Here is a 23,171-nt window from a genome sequence, read left to right on the forward strand (position 1 = left end):
TGTCGTGACGGACCGAACAGCCAGATTTTTATTCCCTCTCATGTCAGGCTGTGATGAGGAGGAGGATCTTTCTACTCCGGTCTGTTCAACAGCAACCTGAAGATTTCCAGAACCTGGTTCAACTTTTCCAGGTTCGGTTTGGAAATCCAATCAGGTTTTTTATATCCAGATCAAATATTTCAAGTCAAAGCCGATCAGTGGAGTGATGAGTAGAGGAATCCACAGAGAAAATTTCCTAACTGGACTTTTAATGTAGAGCTCAGAAAAAGAAGCAAGTCTTGGTAGATGATTACTGGAGGAGGAGAAGAAATGAAATGAAAGATGAGAGAAGCTGCTGAGGGACGGCAGTGCGGTAAACTCTGCTGAGGCCTCGGCTCCACATCCAGCTGCTGATTTACCGATCAGAGGTTATTGATCCCCCTCGCCCTAACCTCATCCCCCACCCTGACGGAGGGACAGGAGATGAAGAAGAAATGCAACAGAATAGGAATTACTGCTGAACTCGGATCATCTCAACCTGGATGAACCCACGGGGGGAGGAGGGACCCGCGTGGAGCTGCAGCAGAATGACTGCTTGACGTGATACCCTCCCACCTCCCCAAATACCCCCCCCCATCATCAATCCGCCCAAACCGCCAGCATCAGCTGTTCGCTCCAGGCGATCCAGAAACGCCGCATCGCGCCGCGCCGCCCGCGCGTCAAAGCGCCGCTCTCACCCGGCGCAGAGGCGCACAGTCATAAAATGGGTGAGGCTTTCCTACAAGGAAGGCCTCCCCATCGCCCCCTCCCACCTTCACCCGAGCAGGAGCACGAGGAGAGCCGCATCCATCCATCCATCCATCCATCCATCCAACTGTTCGTCCATCCATCCATCCCTCCTCCTCCACATTCCCGCGGCTCTCCATCAGGGAGGCGGCGGGCTGCCGGATGCGGCCTCCTTCGGTGTAGAAAACAGAAAATCTGCATTTTTTCCTCCCTCGGTCAGATCTCCTCCTCACACGCATGCACGGACACGCACGGCCCGAATTAGAATTAGTTCGGATGGGTGCGTTTCAAGCCACGTTCCCGTGATGCATGCAGCTCTAAAACCCGAGCGGCGCGGCGGAGCGACGGCGCGGCGGCGCTGGGCCTCTGCGTCTAGCCGCTCAAATCCGCCGTCAGAGGCGGAAATCCCGCAAATAATCAGAATAAAAAGAGTCCAAACTGCAGCCACGCATCATCCGCTCACACCGCACAGACTCCATTACGGGCTGCAGCACACTCTGTATTCACAGCATGAAAGGCTCCGGGCCGCAGCGCGACCCGAACCCGAACCTCCGCAGAGCCGCCGGGAACCCGCAGCAGCGCGGGTCCCGCATCCTCCGGCCGCCGCGCTCAGGCAGGCCGAGATGCTGCGGCGGCCCGGGAGGAGGAAGAGGAGGGGAGGGGAGGAAGATGGAGGCCAGCGGGAGGATGGGAGAGGAAAAGCAGCTTACGCTTCGCAGTTCCGCCGTGCGGTCCTTCATGGCGCCGAGCTGGCTGCTAGAGTGCGGGGAATCGGCCCTGGTCCGTGCGGGAGGGGGACTGTCCAACACCGGATCCCAGCGGGTCCCTCCGGGCGTCCTCCTCTTCTTCACGGAGCAGAGATGGCGGGAGGAAGAGCGCGGTGTGACGCGTCTCCGCCTTCTGCTGCTGCTGCTTCGGAGGGGTTTTTATCCGTGCGGTGACGGTGCGTGAATCAGCCCTCCTCCTCAGCTCGGTCTGCCTCTTCCTCAGTGGATCTCTCCCCCCTTTCACTCCGCGCCTTTCTCCTCTTCCTCCTCGGTGCGGTCGCAGTGTGGCCCCGCAGCGCGCAAAGCAGCAGCAGCCCGGCAGGAAAACGGAGCGAGAGAGAGGGGGGAGGGGGGCTGATGGGAGGGGCGGTGATGGGGGGGGGGGTGGTACTGATGCTGCAGAAAAGGAGAAGGGGAGGGAGGGGGAGATGCGGAGCGGATGGAGAGCGGCGCGCATGCGCTCCCTCCCTTCATCCTCCATCTCTTCCTGCCCCCCCCCCCCGCAGCAGACTGTTTGCTTTCAGGTGAGAGAGGATCAGCATCAGAGGGAGGACAATCTGTTCACTCTGCTGCCTTATATAGGCATGTGCGTGCGCGCGTGCGTGGAAGGGGCGGGTTAAGAGTGGGTGGGGGGAACGACACATGCGCACTAGCTACAACTGGGATCACCTGTTCTGAGTCCGGTCCAGTTTATTAGGAACACCTGATCAGGTTTTAATGCAAACTCAGATAATCGATCAGTTAGAATAATGATACTCAGCTCATCATGACGTCACCAGGTGACCTTTGACCCCATCCAATCACTGAACAGATCCTGAGAACAGATCAATGTGTGGATGAGAAAAAACTTTCTCCTGAACAGAAACTGAAGTTATTAAGTAGGAATGATCTAGAGTTATAGATCTAGAGTTATACTTCTAGCATTACAGATCTAGAGTTATAGATCTAGAGTTATAGATCTAGAGTTACAGATCTAGAGTTATACTTCTAGCATTACAGATCTAGAGTTATAGATCTAGAGTTATAGATCTAGAGTTATAGATCTAGAGTTACAGATCAGAGTTATACTTCTAGCATTACAGATCTAGAGTTATACTTCTAGCATTACAGATCTAGAGTTATAGATCTAGAGTTATAGATCTAGCATTACAGATCTATAGTTACAGATCTAGAGTTACAGATCTAGAGTTATAGATCTAGAGTTATAGATCTATAGTTACAGATATAGCATTACAGATCTAGAGTTATACTTCTAGCATTACAAATCTAGAGTTATACTTCTAGCATTACAGATCTAGAGTTATACTTCTAGCATTACAGATCTAGAGTTATAGATCTAGCATTACAGATCTAGAGTTATAGATCTAGCATTACAGATCTAGCATTACAGATCTAGAGTTACAGATCTAGAGTTATACTTCTAGCATTACAGATCTAGAGTTATAGATCTAGCATTACAGATCTAGAGTTATAGATCTAGCATTACAGATCTAGAGTTACAGATCTAGCATTACAGATCTAGAGTTATACTTCTAGCATTACAGATCTAGAGTTACAGATCTAGCATTACAGATCTAGAGTTACAGATCTAGCATTACAGATCTAGAGTTACAGATCTAGAGTTATAGATCTAGCATTACAGCTCTAGAGTTACAGAGCTAGAGTTATAGATCTACAGTTACAGATATAGAGTTATAGATCTAGAGTCAGCACACACAGCTTCAGGCTGACCTCTGACCTGAACCTTCAGAAACACATAAAGATGGTTACAAAGTCGGCCTTCTGTCAGCTGAAGAACATTTCCAGGATATATTAAAGATCTGCTGCTGTTGTCATAGCAACCTTCCAGACCTCAAGCTTAATGTCTGGGTCTGGTTCTGGTTCTGCAGAGTAGAACCAGAACCAAACATGGAAAAGCAGCTTTCAGCTTCAATGCTCCATAAATCTGGAACAAACTTCCAGAAAACTGAAAAACATCCGAAACACCAAGTTCCTGTAAATGGAGACTTTAGCGCTGCCTTTGATAAATAATCCATCCATCCATCTTCTTCCTTCTATCCAGGGTCGGGTCGCGGGGTCAGCAGCTTCAGAAGGGAGGCCCAGACTTCCCTCCCCAGTCTCTTGTTCCAGATCCTCCAGGGGAATCCCGAGGCGTTCCCAGGCCAGCAGAGGAACATCGTCCCTCCAGTGTGTCCTGGGTTTTCCCCTCCTCCCACTGGGACATGAACTCCTCACCAGGGAGGCGTCCAGGAGGCATCCTGACCAGATGCCCCTCAACTGGCTCCTCTCGATGTGAAGGAGCAGCGGCTCTACTCTGAGTCCGATGACTGAGCTTCTCTCTCTAAGGGAGAGCCCAGCCACCCTACGGAGAAAACCCATTTCGGCCGCTTGTATCCGCGATCTCGTTCTTTCGGTCATGACCCAAAGCTCATGACCATAGATGAGGGTGGGAACGTAGATCGACCAGTAAATGGAGAGCTTTGCTTTTTGGCTCAGCTCTCTCTTCACCACGACGGACCGGTACAGCGCCGCTTGACGGCAGACGCTGCACCAATCTGCCTGTCGATCTCCCGCTCCCTTCTTCCCCCATTCATGAACAAGATCCCGAGATACTTGAACTCCTCCACTCTGATAAATAATAATCAATAAATTTGATCATTCTGGAAGATTTTGATGGGATCATTTGACAAAATATAATGTTTATTGTTTGTTTCATAATTACTTGTTTTTGTCATGTTTAATACTTGCTGTTGTTAAAATGCGCAAAACTAACAAACTTGACAAACATTCAAAAACTTTCCAGAAGAAATAAGAGAATTTGATTTAATTTCAGTTTTTTAGCTTTACATCATCTTATCATGTTTTTATTTCCTTGCAGCTGATTTTCAGGCTTCAACATGATTTCATAATAAAAGCATAATTTTATAAATAAATCAATCTGCGGTTATTTCTGCTGTGTTTTCCAAAACAAACAGTGTGAAACGTTTTTAAACATTAATATTAATGTTCTTACCTCTCAACAGTACAAATACTTCAGCATGTTTGTACTCAAGTAAAAGTAAAAAGTAGCCGTCCAAAAAGTTCAAGGGTAAAAAAGTATTTGGTAAAAGTTTCCTCAACTACTGACAGATGAAATAATCAATAATTTAATATTTATAAATTACATCGATTTAAATTTAAAGTTAAGTGGAAATTTTGGGATTTTAAAGATGAAAATGACAATAATTCAAATAAGTAACCAACAAATAAAATCAGGCAAAATAATTTTTTTCCAAATCAGTTTCTTCCAGTGAAAAACTTTTGAACCTTTAACAGAAACTTTAACTGTAGTTGCAGAGATATGGAGAGGTTCTGGTTGAAACATGTTTGATTTTCATTCAGTGGGAAGAAAATCCAGAAATTTTACTCAAGTAAGAATAAAAGTACTTCATAATAAAATTACTCAAGTAAATGTAATGTAGTTGCTATTAACTCTGTTCTGAACCTGCTATTCTTTTACACATTGTCCAATGATTCCTCTGCACTCGACCTGGCAGCTGACCCCAGCTGACCCCAGCGGACCCCAGCTGACCTCAGCTGACCTCAGCTGACCCCAGCTGACCCCAGCTGACCCCAGCTGACCTCAGCTGACCTCAGCTGACCTCAGCTGACCCCAGTTGACCTCAGCTGACCCCAGCTGACCTCAGCTGACCTCAGCTGGCCCAGAGTTTCCCTGCAGGGACTCCAGGTTTCCGCTGTCCCAGGACAGACTGAGGGGAAAATGCAAACAGTTTTAAAACTAAATAATTAAAATAATGCTTTTCACAAAATGAATTAACTTTGTACATCATCACGTAACTAAAAAATTATTATTTCAAAAAACACATTTTCTGTATATAGCAAGTTTCACTTTTATGAACATAAAACTTAAAAAAGACCTTGAGAACAAATTAATGTTTTTATTACGCATATTTATATTTACCTGGCCTGGAGAAAATATGTTACTCTGCTCTCCATGCATGTGTGGATTTTCTCAGGGTACTAAAGCTTCTCACTCCACTGAGGCTAACGGTGTCTTTATTGTGTGTGTGTCTTTATTGTGTGTCTTTATTGTGTGTCTTTATTGTGTGTGTGTCTTTATTGTGTGTGTCTTTATTGTGTGTCTTTATTGTGTGTCTTTATTGTGTGTGTGTCTTTATTGTGTGTGTCTTTATTGTGTGTGTGTCTTTATTGTGTGTCTTTATTGTGTGTGTCTTTATTGTGTGTGTGTCTTTATTGTGTGTCTTTATTGTGTGTGTCTTTATTGTGTGTCTTTATTGTGTGTCTTTATTGTGTGTCTTTATTGTGTGTGTGTCTTTATTGTGTGTGTGTCTTTATTGTGTGTGTCTTTATTGTGTGTCTTTATTGTGTGTGTGTCTTTATTGTGTGTGTCTTTATTGTGTGTCTTTATTGTGTGTGTCTTTATTGTGTGTGTGTCTTTATTGTGTGTCTTTATTGTGTGTGTGTGTGTGTCTTTAGTGTGTGTGTGTCTTTATTGTGTGTCTTTATTGTGTGTGTGTCTTTAGTGTGTGTGTGTCTTTATTGTGTGTCTTTATTGTGTGTGTCTTTATTGTGTGTGTCTTTATTGTGTGTCTTTATTGTGTGTGTGTCTTTATTGTGTGTGTGTCTTTATTGTGTGTGTCTTTATTGTGTGTGTCTTTATTGTGTGTCTTTATTGTGTGTCTTTATTGTGTGTGTGTCTTTATTGTGTGTGTCTTTATTGTGTGTCTTTATTGTGTGTGTGTCTTTATTGTGTGTCTTTATTGTGTGTGTCTTTATTGTGTGTCTTTATTGTGTGTCTTTATTGTGTGTGTGTGTCTTTATTGTGTGTGTGTGTCTTTATTTTGTGTGTGTCTTTATTGTGTGTGTCTTTATGGACTCAGCAGATTTACACAATGAAGGATCTTTTTCAAAAAGCCTCTGAATCATTTTAACATCGAAAACTTTCCTGATAAAATGGAAAATAAAATTGTGGCAGATTTTAAAAAGTATTCCAACAATCCAAACAGAAACGACATTTTAAGTTCGGACCTCTTCCTCCTCTGTTCTGTGACGCCCCCTGCTGGCCAAGGCTCAGACAATAGCCGCTCTAATTTCTCCTTGGACTGAGGTTGAAGGGCACCAGGAAGTGTGTGTGCAGGAAGTTAGCTCTCATCTAAGACACACTCCCTCCTCTGGGTCATCATGGATGTTGGCAGCAACACGTCTCCATGGTAACATGAGGTTGAATGATGCTGCTCCCATCACCTCTCAGGAACTCAGACTGAATGATTTGCAGGTGATTCTGTTTAATGTTTCACCTGAAATCTAGATTTTAATTGATGTTTTCAGCTCAGTTTTGGTTTCTTTGTTCAGTCTCATTTCCTGTTTCAGAAAGATAAAGATTTAGTTCATTTAGTTCAGGTAATCTGAACGCAGACTGTAGGAGCCAGTGGCTCAGCTGAAGATCACCTGAGTTGTTCCATTTCTTTGCAGCCGATCCAGCAGAACCAACCCGGTTCAGTGATCCGGAGTTGGGTCTGAACCTTGGTTGGTTAAAACGTTGGTTGGAGGTTCTTGATGTTTCCATCTGCAGGTTGAAGCTCTTCCATGCCGGTGCATCAGTGGGTCGGTTCCGTCTTTTCAAGGTTTCCATCATTCCTGCATCCAGAAGCAGGAAAACGAAACATTTCTCAGTTTCAGCTGCAGCCAGACTGACGGGTCGAGTGTTTTTAATGCGTCGCCTCATTAATAATTCATCATCTCTCTTTAAAACAAAACAACGTTTAGGTTTATTGTTAAAATTGACAAAAAGTATTTTATTTATTTTCAGTGTAGATCTTTAAAAATGGTACGATAATTAACGCCTTCATTTCCAACAAAGTGAACTAATTACTAATTTAGTTAAAGTATTGCAACATATTTTATTGTTGAGTAAGTAAAAAATGTTAGTATTTTGTTTCTTTTGACCTTTATTTTTGGCCCAAAAAGTCTGACTCAGGATTCAGGCTGAATCAGATGAGCGGACCTGAGCCTGTCACAATAAGCAATAAATAAACGAACTGCATGATAAATGAAAATTAACTCAATATTTCTTTTTACTCTTTCTACCAAAAACTGGATGAGAAAAGTTTTCAGTCTGCTGCTTTGGTCTCAACTAGTTCCTTTTTTAAAGGACAGTTTTGTTTACAGAAACTTCATAATTCATCTTATTTGTGTTTTATTTATTTTGGATGTTTAAAATGTTAAATATTAATTGGAATTTAAAGTTTATTGCCATTTGCATTATATTACATAAACATTGTTTCAAAACAACAATATTATTGTTTATCGCAATAACGTCTGGAACAATTTATCGTCCATCAAATTGTGTCATCATGACAGGCCTTAATGGACCGGTACCGGACCGGTACCGGCCTCAGCGGAGCTGGAGGCTCACCGGAGCAAAGGAAGCAGGACCGAACCTAACTGGACCCTGGATGGGTCGGACAGAACCACAATAAATCAAACATGCGATCCGTGGCTACTTTAATTCAAAGAACCAAATGAATTCACGAACATGACGACTTGATTTATTAAACTCACTGCACCGATTAAATCAGTTTATATTGAATGTTTGAAACCTGAATCTAAAGTGTTTTGGAAATAAACAGGAACTGAAGGTCCGGGGCTAAATATATTTTAACAGGCATTGAACTGATTATTTCAGCCTCATAAACTGCTGATTTATGAAGCGAAGTCACAGAAGCTGCAGACATGGAAGGAAATGATGAAACCACTTCCCTAAAGCCGCGTTCTGCAGGCACGCAGCCCGGTTCTGCCGCGCTCGGCTCGACTCGGCTCGGCTCGGCTCGGTTCGGCTTCCTCCACCGTCTCACAACAACAACAGCCGCAGACTAGCAGCGTGCAGGCTCCGCCCCCTCCTGCTCAAACTCCGTGATCCCAGCTACCGTAAAACCCAGAGCAGAGGTGCAGCTGTTTTCAGGGGGAGTGTCGCTCCGCTGCGGCATGCGCTCCACCACGGGGGAGGGCGGGGAGGCTGGGGGAGGGGTGGGTGGGGGGTGGGGGTGGGGGGGGGGTAGTGATGTAATGCTGGATTAAAGGGCAAGTCCGCCCAAATTTAACCACATCCAGTTGTTTACAGCACATCTGATCAGCACCTAGTGGAGCCACTTTCACCAGCAGGTTGCTTCTACTGAGCCTCATGCAGAACAGACGCCTCTGGGTCCGTCCAGGTCCAGTTTACCACCAAAGCCCAGTTTACCACCAAAGCCCAGTTTACCACCAAGGCCCAGTTTACCACCACGGCCCAGTTTACCACCAAAGCCCAGTTTACCACCAAAGCCCAGTTTACCACCACGGCCCAGTTTAGCACCAAGGCCCAGTTTACCACCAAAGCCCAGTTTACCACCAAGGCCCAGTTTACCACCAAAGCCCAGTTTACCACCAAGGCCCAGTTTACCACCAAAGCCCAGTTTACCACCAAGGCCCAGTTTACCACCAAAGCCCAGTTTACCACCACGGCCCAGTTTACCACCACGGCCCAGTTTAGCACCAAGGCCCAGTTTACCACCAAAGCCCAGTTTACCACCAAAGCCCAGTTTACCACCAAGGCCCAGTTTACCACCAAAGCCCAGTTTACCACCAAAGCCCAGTTTAGCACCAAGGCCCAGTTTACCACCAAAGCCCAGTTTACCACCAAGGCCCAGTTTACCACCAAAGCCCAGTTTACCACCAAAGCCCAGTTTACCACCACGGCCCAGTTTACCACCAAAGCCCAGTTTACCACCACGGCCCAGTTTAGCACCAAGGCCCAGTTTACCACCAAAGCCCAGTTTACCACCAAGGCCCAGTTTACCACCAAAGCCCAGTTTACCACCACGGCCCAGTTTAGCACCAAGGCCCAGTTTACCACCAAAGCCCAGTTTACCACCACGGCCCAGTTTACCACCAAAGCCCAGTTTACCACCACGGCCCAGTTTAGCACCAAGGCCCAGTTTACCACCAAAGCCCAGTTTACCACCAAGGCCCAGTTTACCACCAAAGCCCAGTTTACCACCAAAGCCCAGTTTAGCACCAAGGCCCAGTTTACCACCAAGGCCCAGTTTACCACCAAGGCCCAGTTTACCACCAAAGCCCAGTTTAGCACCAAGGCCCAGTTTACCACCAAGGCCCAGTTTACCACCAAGGCCCAGTTTACCACCAAGGCCCAGTTTACCAGCCTCAGGCAGAACAAGCATCATCAATCATTTTTTAATTTATCCACAAAATTTAAAAACGCATTTTCTCCATTCAATAAACCAATGAATAAACATTTAAGGCTCATTTTGTGCAGCATGGTGCAACTAAAAGTGTTTTCAAAGATTAAAAGCTGAAAAAAAAAGTTAGAAAAATTAACAGACTCGTTAAAAAAACTCATATATAAATTTAGTTCCATTACTATTAATTCATAAAGAAACATTAAAGAATAAAACGTAAAATTAGATGTAAAGTAAACAAGTAATACATGTTTGGGGGAAAAAAATCATAAAGGTATAGAAATAAAGTAGTAAAATAAGAACAGCGATGCTCGATCTGTACCGGCTGATGTTGGCCATTTTTTATCGCATCACTCTGATACGTAAAACTAGGTCAATATTATTAAGACTTACAGGCAAATTTATTTATCAATTAAGGTTAGTTATTAACCTTAATATGAATATTCAACATTAACAATGGCCCAAATTTTTATATTTGTGTATTCCTAAGTAAATACGTGTAAGTAAAACCCTGCATAAATAGGCAACAGTCTGCTACTTATTAAAAATAGGGGAAAATAAAGTAAATGCATAGATAATCAAATTATTTAATTTAAATGTTAGATTAAACTGTTTTCCAGGTTAAATGTAACAACATTAAACATCAGGCCATCTCTGAGTCCATTTCAGAACCGAGGGTCCAAACAGAGGCCGGCTCGACTGGAACCAGAACCATTTTTCTGGTAAATCTGCAGGAGGCCAAACCTTTAGATGGAAAATCAAATGATGGAGGAAACAGGAACATTTTGTTTGTTTCCATCAGGAAGTTAACAACTCACACTTTACTAAAAACTCATGTTAATAATAAAGCTGAGGCCCAATGTTGCTAAATTTAGCATGAAAACAAGCAAACAGAGAACTTTGGGTTTTCCTGAAGAATCAGGAGTTTCCCAACCAACTGAAGGACCCGAATCAGCAGGTTTGAGACATGAGCTCAACAAATCCAGCCACTCATGAGAGATCATTTAAACTGCATAATGGTTCATTTGAAATATATATTCTATTTTTCAGAGGGTTTTTTGGGTTATTATCTTTAAGACATAATTATCAAACTGGCAAGAGATTGAGGCTTGAAATATTCCACTCTATGTGTGATAGGTTTTTATAATATCGGAGTTTAAGTGACATTATTTAGATGTTTATAGCTGAACCTGTAGTTAATGTCCGTGTGGTTGTTTTTGTGTGGCCGCTGGAGCTCATTTCCCGGGTGTTTTCTAGTAAAAATCAGGCAGGAAGTCTGACATTTGGGAATTACTGCTGTTATTCTCTGAAAGCCAAAATGGCGTCACGGCCCAGGCAGCACATGTGGGCGGGAAAATGTCGCTGCGCCTCTACTCGGCTCTTTTCGGCCATCGTCGGAAAACATGCGGAGCAGCAGTAGCAGCGAGCGACGTGGAGCGCGCAGCCGCCGGAGGAGCACCGCGACCTGGGAAAGATTTCACCCAGTCTGCGGTCAGGGTGTCGGCGCGGGGAGCGGGCTGGAGGGTCGGGAACAGAAGAATGAGAGAGGCTTCTAAGCGGAGGGGCCGAAAACATGAACGGGGCCGTTTACATTTCGTTTTTCCAGGGCCAGCTGGAGTCCGTGCTGGAGCAGGTCGTTCAGCTCGCCGTCCAGGAAATCAGCAAGTCGGTGGGCTCCAGCCTGAACGCCCTGCTGCTGGAGACGGCCGCGAAGGAGCAGGAAAACCGCCGGCTCCGCCTGCAGCTGCAGACCCGCGAAGGCCGAGGCTCGACCTCCCCGGAGGACGGAGGCTCCGCGGCGGGCGGTAGGAGCGGTAAGGCGGGCGACGAGCGGGGGGACGGCGGCAGGACAAAGCCCGAGCCACGCGGCGCCGGAGCGCGGGGCGGAGAACCCGCAGCGCCCGTGACGGCTGTGGACACCCGCCGCCTGGAGCAGAGAGGACGGGTCGTAGGTGAGCTGCTGGAACCAACACACGCACATACACACACACACACACACACACACACACACACACACACACACACACACACACACACACACACACACACACACACACACGTAAACAAACGGCCGTGGGGGGATCCCTTCGAGCCGGAGAGGCGTTGCGTAAGCGGGGTGAGATGTGTAAACAGGCTGCAGACTCACGGAGGCCTGCGGGGGGTGGGACCTGCATCCCCGGCCTCTCCTGACTCCCGGACCGGGGCGAAGCAGCGCGGAGGGCGGGCAGCGGAGAGCGCCCACCCGCCGCGCCGCTGCACGCAAAGCTGCTTACAGGGAGGATGTGGCCTAGTTTCCAGAAGCTGTGAATTCCCGGGGACCGAACCGGTTCTGGAGGAAAGACGGAACCGGGCGGGTTAAAAATAAACCTCCGACCCCCACACCCACCCAGCCGCCTGCGTGGAGGTCATAGACATGAGCCACAGTCCGGTTTGACAGGTCTCCCTTCAAGGGTGGAGTGTGTGGGGGAGGGTCAGGGTGAGGGGGGGTCACCAGGACAAAGAGGCAACACATTGCGGTTTGGGGGGGGGGGGGTCCTACTGCGGGAGCTGCTGGTCCGGGATGGAGGGCCAGAGGTCAGAGCTGGAGGTCACTGCAGCCGGCTGCTACCTGGAGCAGAGGCACAGTGGACAGAGCAGCGGGATGGGCCTCTAGAGGAGGGACCAGCTGCAGGTAAAACAGGAAGGAGCTGCTGTAAACAAACATGGCAGAACCAATCAGATCTCTGGAAAACATAAACAACCGTTTGATGGTTTGGTTGACTTTATTTTCTTAAAACAACAAAAATGTTTGTGTTTCATTTTCACTTTGATGCTATAAATGTTGTTCATTAACAGAACTTACCGAGAACCCAGAACCCATCTTTACTGCCGTAAACGGAGCGCAGCGTCGGCCATCTTTACTGCCGTAAACGGAGCGCAGCGTCGGCCATCTTTACTGCCGTAAACGGAGCGCAGCGTCGGCCATCTTTACTGCCGTAAACGGAGCGCCGCGGCGGCCATCTTTACTGCCGTAAACGGAGCGCCGCGGCGGCCATCTTTACTGCCGTAAACGGAGCGCAGCGTCGGCCATCTTTACTGCCGTAAACGGAGCGCAGCGTCGACCATCTTTACTGCCGTAAACGATGCGCAGCGGCGGCCATCTTTACTGCCGTAAACGGAGCGCCGCGGCGGCCATCTTTACTGCCGTAAACGATGCGCCGCGGCGGCCATCTTTACTGCCGTAAACGGAGCGCCGCGGCGGCCATATTTACTGCCGTAAACGGAGCGCAGCGGCGGCCATCTTTACTGCCGTAAACGGAGCGCAGTGGCGGCCATCTTTACTGCCGCAAACGGAGCGCCGCGTCGACCATCTTTACTGCCGTAAACGGAGCGCAGCGTCGACCATCTTTACTGCCGTAAACGGAGCGCCGCGTCGACCATCTTTACTGCCGTAAACGAAGCGCAGCGTCGACCATCTTTACTGCCGCAAACGGAGCGCCGCGTCGACCATCTTTACTGCCGTAAACGGAGCGCCGCGGCGGCCATATTTACTGCCGTAAACGGAGCGCAGCGTCCACCATCTTTACTGCCGTAAACGGAGCGCCGCGGCGGCCATATTTACTGCCGCAAACGGAGCGCAGCGTCGACCATCTTTACTGCCATAAACGGAGCGCCGCGGCGGCCATATTTACTGCCGTAAACGGAGCGCAGCGTCCACCATCTTTACTGCCGTAAACGGAGCGCCGCGGCGGCCATATTTACTGCCGTAAACGGAGCGCAGCGTCCACCATCTTTACTGCCGTAAATGGAGCGACGCGGCGGCCATCTTTACTGCCGTAAACGGAGCGACGCGGCGGCCATCTTTACTGCCGTAAACGGAGCGCAGCGGCGGCCATCTTTACTGCTGTAAACGGAGCGCCGCGGCGGCCATATTTACTGCCGTAAACGGAGCGCCGCGGCGGCCATATTTACTGCTGTAAACGGAGCGCTGCTCAGGAACGGCTGGGTTTAATGAATGAACACGTAAAATAAAATAAAATTCAGCTTGTAATCGTGAACTGAGCATCATTTTACGATGCTGCTGTTTGAACGTGGCGTAGTGACCAAAATGAAGAGTCTGTTTGAAGTCTTCTTCTTGTGTCTAATTTAGCACGGCGTCCCTCAGCGTCGTGTTCTCGGCCCGCTCTTAATTTAAAAACGATGCTCTACTTAAATCTGGTTTTGTTTCATTCTGACTGATTCCTTCAAATCAAGACGATTTCTTCATTAACCTGAACTGGAGTCAGAATCATCGGTGGTGAGGATTAGAGATCTAGCGCCTCCTGCTGGTCGTGTTTGCAGCTTGTTTCCCTCTGGAATAATTCAGAGTGGAACCAGTCAGTGTAAACAGAAAACAAGAAAGACAGAACCAGAACCGGCTTCATGCAGAATCTGTATCGCTGGTGTCTCTAGTAGGATGTCTTATTACTTTTGCATCTGCAGAGGAGGGTTAGGCCCATTATATGCCTCAGAAGACCTTTGGCTAAATGTAAATTAAAGCTTCCTACAGTTAAAACTTTTAATTTTCAGTCTCATTTAACTTGATTTTTTTTTAATATTTAAAGGGATTTATTAGCAAATAAATTTAAGCAGACAACATTTATGGTGTTCAAAGCTACCGGGTCGATAAGAAGAACCAGGGAAATAGGACAGAACCTCTGGACAGTTCTGGTTTTGGTTCTGTTGTCCAAGTTCCAGACTTTCCTGCTGACAGAACCGAACCCACCCGTCCTGATCAGAGATGTTTTTCCAGTTAAAAATTGACCCGGTTCTGTTCAATTTACTCTGAACCGGGCCTGCATCAGAATCCTCTTGTTTTTGTCCGGCTACGGGTCGGAACCGTGTCTCTGTGATGTTTTCCAAGCAGTGACGGATTAACGGCTCAAACAGCAGAAAGCTGCTCTGGGATCAAACAGAACCTCTGGAACCGGACCGGGCCGGTCCGATTGTTTATTAGAATAGAAACAACTTTTATTGTTTCGCAGCGGGGAACCGCAGCAACGACAAAAAGTTCTTAAAACGTTAAAAACAAAATCCAAAAAACAAGATTAACGACGGCAGTAATAATATTCTGTAGGATTATCGGGTCGTCCGGCTGCTGGGAGCGACGCTGCAGGCGGTTTGGACCCGGGCGCTGATCCCGAGTCAGCAGCTTCCCACTCCTCCCAGTGTTTCCAGAAGGAGACAAACTGGGATAAGGAAGCCTCTGCTGGACTGGATGAGAGAGAAACCAGACCTTCAGGAAACTGGGAGAACTGGGAGGAATGAGGCTGGGATTAGGACTTTAATCTGAGGAGATGCTGCCATGAAGTTCATTAAGGAGGAAGATATGCAGAGTGTGACATCAAGGCTTTATGATGGACGGATGGATGAAGAACCCATCTGTGCAGTTCTGTTGGGTCCAGAATCCGATCCGAGGCTCTGATCCGGTAAACTGTCCATTAACAGGTTCGATTCCAGCTTCCTACTGGGCACTGAACCAGAATGTGTGTGTGACTCCAGCGCTAAATAAGTTCAGTCCATTTCCCATTTAATCAGCTTCCTGAAGAACCTTAAAGCTTCAGACTTTCAAAATAAAACTCCTGAAGAAACTTCAACCTGTCTGTGTCTCACACACACACACACACACACACACACACACACACACACACACACACACACACACACACACACACACAAACACCCAGAGCGGCCCCTCCATGGAGAACCGGGCCAGCATCATGGCCGCCTCTGCCTGATTGGAGGACGAGCGGCCTCATCGGCCAATCAGGTGCAGCCGGAGGTGTGGGGAGGCGGGGCTTAATGCCAACAAACAGGGTGATGTAATGAGGTCACTGCAGTGACACACTCTGGTCAGATGACACGGTGACCTAAAATCTGTTTGTTGTCATGGAGACGGAGGGCGAAGAGGAGGAGGGGGGTCAGATTAGAAGGCTGGTTCTGGTTCTGAAGGCGGCCGGACTGGAACCTTTATGTTGCTGGGAAGAAATCAGAAATAGCCTGTTTAAAGCTGCAGAACTGAACACTAACAGAACCGGAACCAGAACTCTCTGTTGGACGGATCAGAACCTGAACGCATTGCAGAACCTCCAGTGAATTCACCCGTCATAGTTCCCACAGAGAACTGGAAACGTTTACGATTCAGTTCAAAGGCCTCATCTGTGAACAGATTCCCGACTCCGAACAGATTCCCGACTCGACTCCGGACTTTGGATCGTTTCTCTTTCCTCCGCCATGATTATTCCTCTTCCATCAGCTGGCTCTGCTTCAGGATGAGCAGCAGCGCCCTCTGCTGGATGGAGGTCAAAATAACAGAAAATCTAAATGGACTTTAATCAAAGGGAACAGATTTAATCTAACACGTGGACTATCCTCACACACACACACACACATCACGGTCTGTTTTCTTCACACACACATACAACCTGTAAATTTTATCTGCCATTATTTATCTTGTATTATATTATATACATATATAATCCATTCCCTAACATTCTTATATATTCTGTATAATCTGTGCATATAGCTCCCATATTTATATTTATACACACTATATCTCTTGCTATAACCCCTTATAGTCCATACATACATAGTCTTGTACATCTGTAAATAAATATCTATATCTCATAGAGCACTTCTGGATAGATGCAAACTACATCTCGTTGCTTGTACTTGTGACAGTGCAATGACAATAAAGTTGAATTCTATTCTATTCTAAACTGTTTTTGACCATTAATTTGTTAGCATCGCTGTTAGCATCACTGTGCTTCAGGGATTGGTCTGAGTCCTGAGGGGCGGGGCTTGTTGCCGGGCTCTGTGTGGTGTGGGGGCTGTTGTTCTGAGGTTCTGACCCGTCTGGTCTCTGTCCTGCAGACCAGCTGAAGTCCGTCATGGAGCAGGTCCTGGCCTTCGCGCTGCGTGAGCTCACCAAGATTGTGGAGGCGTCGTTCGACGACCTGCTGCTGGAGATCACCAAGATGGAGGCGGAGCAGCAGCAGCTGGAGGACAAGCTGGGGCGGAGCTCCGAGCGAGAGGGCGGGGACAAGCCCCGAGGGGGTGGGGGCAGGAGGCGGGGCTCCATCAACGACTCGGTGTCGCCCAGTGGCTCCGAAGACACCCGGGAGGAACCGGCCGAGGAGTCCAAAGGGACGGCGCCGGCAGACGGTGAGTGATCCGCTCCTATTGGTCCACTGGTTCTGATCGGGTCTGATCTGGTCTGATCGGGTCTATTAACCCTAACATGAATGCCCCCCACAGACCCGGAGCCCCTCCCGGTCCCTCCTCCCGCCCAGGACTGGGTTCCCATCCTGGACAAGGTGTTCGGTCAGAAGTGGTGCAGCGCCGTCTGGCCCATGAAAGCTCAAGGTGGAGACAGTCGCCGCGGTGATGGGCCGGGTCCCAGCGAGGGCGGGGGTCACCATGGCGACCTCGTCTCCTCCACCTCGGTGATCCTGCAGCCCTCGCCCTCGTCCCCCCAGCAGGATCCCCGCTGGACGCCCCTGGAAGACATGGAGGTGTTTTCTCCCGACGACGACGAAGCAGCTGACGGCCAGAGCAACGCCGCCGCCGTTGCGCCCACGCCGGGGCCCATATCCACCCCGGGGCCCCCGCTGAGCCCGTCAGGTGAACACTGGACCAACTGGTTACATATATTTCATTCATTAAATGAAAAACATTTACTTAGACTTAGCATTGCTTATTAATTCAGGTTTTCTTTAAAACATTTGGATTTTTTAAGACTTTATAGTTGGTGTTCAGCAGTGATGGTATAGTTACTTTGAAAAAGTAACTTTAATCGGATTACTGATTACTCCTTGAAAAAGTAACTTAGTTAGATTACTGACTACTTGATTTGGAATTAAAAGTAACTTTTTTTAGTTACTTTCAGCAGCTGCTAACAACAACGCTGTGAAAATGACATTGATCTTTGCCAATATTCAATTGTAAGTTATTTTATAATGTAACATCAACAATGTGTCTCCACTGATGACGTTGAACTGAAGGGGAGATTTTTTAATGGTTACAGTACAAATAAATAAATAAATAAATAAAATACGGTCGCATAGAAACGGCGATCACTCGACAAGACGCATAAAGGAAATCAATTTAAATTCCAAAAGAAAATAGAAACGCAAAATGATTTTGATAAGTAACTGTAGTCTGACTACTGGATATGAAATAGGAAAACTGGTTACTGAAAAAAGTGGTGCGACGTCAGTAACACGTTACGCAGTAACTATCTGGTAATTAATATCTGGTGTTCAGATATTAACACATAATTATCAAGTGATATTTTCACATTTTCTGTCAACTTTAAACATTTTTTAACTCAAAAACACGACGAGCCGCTGGATGAATAACTGCTGAGCTCCCAGCCACCTGGGTTTCCATATTTACACATTTTAAAGTTATTATTTAAATTTTAATGCCATAATTAAAAGAATAAAAGCCATAATTTAGAGAATACGTCATAATGTTGTTTTGTGTTTCTAAGTCATAATTGTGAGATTAAAAGTAAATTCTGAGTTTTGAAGTAAGATTTATTTTAATTGTAAATACAACTGTGCAACTCATATTTATAACTTTTTGTTTTTTTAATTTCATTTCTTTCAAAACCTCGAACAATATTTTACACTCATTAATTTATCAAATATCTAGTGACTTGGAAAATTAGACCCAAAAACTCTGAATATTCTGCTAATTCAATTCATATGTAGTAAATAAAAATGTCAAAAATTAAAATGATAAAAATAACAAAAATATGTAAAAAATATTAGAGTAGTTTATAAATTTAAAATGTCATAAATAATTATTTAAATTAAAGCAATTTTGAATCCAACATTTTTCAGTTGAATAAGAAAAGATAATTTAAAAAAATACATTTATAGAAAATATTAATAATAACTTGTGGTTCAAACAGTTTTTTCTTTTTTGAATAATCTTTTAATAAATGACCATAAAAACTTCTTTAATAAAACTGTAAACAAATTAAGCAAAATACTGCAAAATGTCAGGATATTATTTGAAATAAAAACCACTTTATTGATCCAAAGGAAATGAAATGTCGTAACTCATGTTTAGTGTCTGTCGCCCTCTGGTGGCCGATGGATCTTCAACTGTGACCTCTGACCCCTCAGGCCGCTGCTCCTCTGCCTCCATGCTTCATCGCCTCCTCACGCTGCCGTCTCAGCTGCTGGACGAAGACGACGAAGACGCCGCCGCCAAGGAGACGCTCATCGCCCTGGCAACCAACGGCAGCAGCGACCAGCGGGACGACACGGAGCCGACGGTCCGGGGCGAGGAGGACGAGGAGGAGGAAGAGGAAGAGGAGGAGGGGGACAAAGGGAGGAAGGTGAGGAAGAGGAGAAGCGGCTGGTTCTGGTTCTGGTCAGGTGACGCTCTCTCTCTCTCTCTCTTGTTTGGCAGAAGAAGCGGCGGCGCGTTTGGTCGGAGTGCGAGGAGTGCGGCCGGCGGTTCAGTCGCATGTCGCTGCTGAAGGCGCACCGCCAGACGCACGCCGCCGGCGACTCGGCCGCCGCCGACACGTCGTCATCGTCGTCACCGCCGGCCGGCGCCGCCTCGCCGCTGCGCTGCTCCGAATGCGGCAAGAGGTTCTCGTCCAACACCAGGCTGCACAGCCATGTCCGGACCCAGCACCCCAACCAGTCCTGAGGCTTTTACTTTGAAAGGCAGCAGGAAGTGGGATCAGCGAGGCCCGTTTACCTCGGAACCAGAGCAGAGTTCTGGTCGTGGAAACCGTGTCCGCCTGATTCTGCAGCCAGAAGGAACTTTTCATGAACCTTTTTAGGGTTTAAAGCAGAAGAATTTAACTAAGGGAACCAGAACCAGAACCAGAGGTCCAGATCCGGGGCGTCCGGTACTGAGCTGCAGCTACCGTCAGGACGACAGAACGGTTAGTCTGCGCCCGATTTTACCAGAATTTCTCTTTCTGACGAAGCAAGAAAATAAGACGAGGTTCTGAGAACTTCCCGACCAGAACCAGAGCCACTTGGACTTTGGGTTTTACAGGAAACCAGAGAGGACCTCTGATGTGCAGGACTCAGAACTTTAATTCATTTAGAGATCATCTTGTTGAATTTCTCACAATCGGAACCAACCGGACCCAGAGACCGAGGCCCTCTTCTTCTTCTTCTCCTCCTCGGTGTGTAAATTAGTCCTCCAGGTGGACAGGAAGTGACCTCACGCTCTGAGGCTTCCCGCCGCCTGACACTTTGTTTGGCTCCTCATGACGGATCAGAACCGGGCTTTCTAAGTGCCACCGGACTCTTCCTGGTTACTCTCCTGGCCGGCGTGGTTCCCTGACCCCCGCTCTACTTCCTGTCGGCCATGTTGCTTCAGATGTTTACAGAGAGGAGCCGGTCGGTCCGCGGCGGCATCAGATCGTCACTGCCAGCAAGATTTCAAGTCAAAACGAGCCGTTTGCTTTTCCCTCCCTGCTGAGTGGAAAAATCAAACGTCAGAGTATTAAAAGAAATAAAATTATAACAGAAAACTAAACAGTAATGGAAAAATTAATTCAAAGTTTTAGCACTTAAATTAGATGGATGACCAGAAAAGCACTTAGTGTTTTATAAGATATTACTAAGAATTATGCTTAAAATTAAACATTTCATATAAAAAAAATTTATGCAAAAAACTTTTCAACCATTTTAAGATGCAATAAAATAAGAAAATGCGAATTTCATTTAAAACAATTAAATTCAATATTGAACTTTTTTTTAAATACTAAAAAATATTAATGCAAAAATTATTCATTTGATAAATTATGAAAATATTCATACAATTATAGTGAAAGAAACATTTTTAAAAAGATATAAAGCAAATTTTAATTATTTAAAAAACAAAGATCAGAAAGAAAAACCCTGAAATTTGCACTTTTAATTTGAAAGCGATTGATTTTAGTTCTTTTAAATATTGAAATGACAGACGTTGAGCTTCATATTAATTTATTTCTTTTATTCGAGTTTTTGCTGTGGCACAAAAATCATGAATATTTTACATTTAACTATAATATTTTAAGAAATTTTGATTTTATTTGTGGATGCAGAAAATGTCCTGTTGCTATGAGCGACTCAATTATCCTGGAGTGATTTTCCTGCCTGAAATCAGATTTTTAATAGTTTTTATCTGGGAGGATCAGCTGACAGATTGATCTCACGGTTCTCGGTTCTTCTCGTAAACACCGACTCTGTTTTTATCCTTTCGTTTCTCGCCTCGTGATGAAGCTCCTGGTTTCTAATCGAAGATGAAGGTCAGGATCTGCAGAGCGTTTTCGGTTTGGTCTCCGCCAACCTGCCGTGTAAAAAAAAAAAAAAGAAATAAAAAACCTTGTTTGGGGTCAATTTTACCGTTTATTTTCCCGGTTTTGCTTCGCTGACATCCGAACTTCTGCGAACGCCACATGTTCGGTTGGACCGACTCGTTTGCACTCTCAGCCTCCACCGTGTTCACATACCTCATTTTTTACAAGTGTTTCTGTGTCCAAACAGACCCGATTACCTCAGATGTACAGCGCTGATATTCGGCTACGTCGAAGTGGATTTTCTTGGAGTTTTTTAAAGCAAATCGTTTGTTGTTTCTGTTTGGGTGCGTGTCAGAAAATCACACGAGAACCTGAAGCTGTTTGGTAAAAAACAAATATTTAAATGTTAGAATATGAGGGAGTACAAATATTTATTAATTTGCTCTTGGTAGATTTATTGACAGGATTCGACCAAATAGATTTTTAAATCTGAAGGAAAATTAGTAGAAATGTACGGAAGCTTTTAACTGCCAGAACTTGGATATAAATGTTGCCGTTTTACTGTCGCAACATTTACTTAGAGGAAAATATTTTGATTTTTATCAGATATAAATCTAACGAGGTTTTTAAATCATCTTATTAATGTGCGAAAGTTTTCTCCTTTCAATGTGTTTTGCATGTTGTTAAAACAAATGTTTTATTTAAATTTTATCAAACTTTTAGTCTTGAGGGAAAAAAGCATTTAGATTCCAAAAAATTAATAACTATTAATCTAATCTGTATAGTAAAAAAATCTATTTCTAAGGAAAGCAAAGTTTCTGTGATTAATTATAATTTTTAATTTATAGGCTGATTGATTTTTTTAATATTTTAAATGAAATTATTTTAGTTGCACTCACCTTCCATACTTAATATTTGGTTTATAAATAAACTTAAATATCACAAAGATTTTTCATATAATTTTGGGAATTAAAATAATGAAAGTAAAATGTTAAACACTTTAATTTGAGAAAGAAGAGAATCATGTAAAATGCCCCCAACAATATGAAATAAGTTGATAATTTTCACCATGAAAGGTTTCTTGATGCGTTTCTTTTACCGAACAGCTTCAGTTCAGCGTTCTGATCCGGTTTCGGATCAGGAGAACTGGAACCAGGTGAGCGTTACCTGGAGGTTACCTGGTGTCCTCCAACAGCCGCTGTGATCATGTGACCTCTTGAACCAATCACTGCTCCTCCTGTCATGTTTACAAAGCCATGAGAGAGAAATGCACCCGTGTGGAAATTAAAACATCGGAGCGATCTGTTATCCAGACTGTTTTACTATCAACATATTCCCAATGTAAACCAACATTTAGGAACATTTTAACATAAAGTTTGATTGATCTGATGTAATATTTCAGAGATAAAGCAATAATTCAGGTATTGGAACAATTCAGTCAGATTTAAAGTTTGAGATTTCCCCAGTTGAGCTGATTTCCAGCGGGTGCGCGTCTCTCCGTCCGACGTTTCTAAAGGAGGCTGGGCACCGTGACGTCGGGTTCACGTCGTCCTCTGAGGCGCATCCAGACGCCGTGAACGTGTACATATCAGCTGTTTTTGTTGTTTTATTTGAAGAGAAAACCATGTTACTGTTGAACCTCCGGCAGCGAGCGCCGAGGCGTCTAAAAAGGTCAGCTGAGCAGGAGCGGACAGACGGACGGACTCTGGGGTTCCTCAGGGATTGACTCTCGGTCCTCCTGATGTTCGATGTGGGGGAGAAAGGGACGTTTTTAAATATCTTTAATTTGATTTTTTTTTTTCTTTACAGAACTATCTGTTTTTATTAATGCAGCCAAACGTGACTGATGTTCATATTCTTATGGATTTCCTCGTTGTTTTTGTACTTCGGACATCTTGTTTCTACTTCCTGTATGATGTCGATGAACTGTGTTTGACAAAGAAAGTTCATCTCTGTGTTTGTTTGGATTTGATGCAATACTTTTATAAAATATAGCGTGTTTTTTGTAATTCTGATGAATCGATGTAAACGTTTCTTCAGTCTGAACATGAGTGATGAAGAGCATGGAGCCTTCAGCCTTCATCAGAAGAAATGCAGACCAAT

General features: G+C 45.4%; 2 protein-coding genes across 2 annotated transcripts in view; one reads left to right on the plus strand and one right to left on the minus strand.

Moving 5' to 3' along the window:
- The window catches only part of LOC102220115 (syntaxin-1B), a 48,512-nt gene extending 46,638 nt beyond the window's left edge, over positions 1-1,874 (minus strand). The window contains exon 1 of the mRNA XM_005812472.2: positions 1,476-1,874. Within this exon, the coding sequence (XP_005812529.1) occupies positions 1,476-1,505 (30 nt within the window). The 5' untranslated portion in view covers positions 1,506-1,874. The remainder of the gene's footprint in view (positions 1-1,475) is intronic.
- Positions 1,875-11,149: 9,275 nt separating this feature from the next.
- Positions 11,150-20,493, plus strand: LOC102224020 (regulator of G-protein signaling 3-like). The gene is made up of 5 exons (XM_023348834.1): positions 11,150-11,739; positions 16,679-16,969; positions 17,063-17,428; positions 18,943-19,157; positions 19,232-20,493. The coding sequence occupies exons 1-5, from the start codon at positions 11,361-11,363 to the stop codon at positions 19,475-19,477; spliced, it is 1,497 nt and encodes a 498-aa protein (XP_023204602.1). The 5' UTR covers positions 11,150-11,360; the 3' UTR covers positions 19,478-20,493.
- Positions 20,494-23,171: the final 2,678 nt, after the last annotated feature.

Source organism: Xiphophorus maculatus, chromosome 16, assembly GCF_002775205.1.
Source record: "Xiphophorus maculatus strain JP 163 A chromosome 16, X_maculatus-5.0-male, whole genome shotgun sequence".
NCBI lineage: Eukaryota > Metazoa > Chordata > Actinopteri > Cyprinodontiformes > Poeciliidae > Xiphophorus > Xiphophorus maculatus.

Excerpts from the sequence above, each read along its gene's own strand:
- LOC102224020 (XM_023348834.1), top strand. The coding sequence starts at position 11,361 with ATGAACGGGGCCGTTTACATTTCGTTTTTCCAGGGCCAGCTGGAGTCC. Across the intron at positions 16,970-17,062 it reads AGGGACGGCGCCGGCAGACG|ACCCGGAGCCCCTCCCGGTC; the intron begins GTGAGTGATCCG and ends TGCCCCCCACAG. Across the intron at positions 19,158-19,231 it reads AGGGGGACAAAGGGAGGAAG|AAGAAGCGGCGGCGCGTTTG; the intron begins GTGAGGAAGAGG and ends CTTGTTTGGCAG.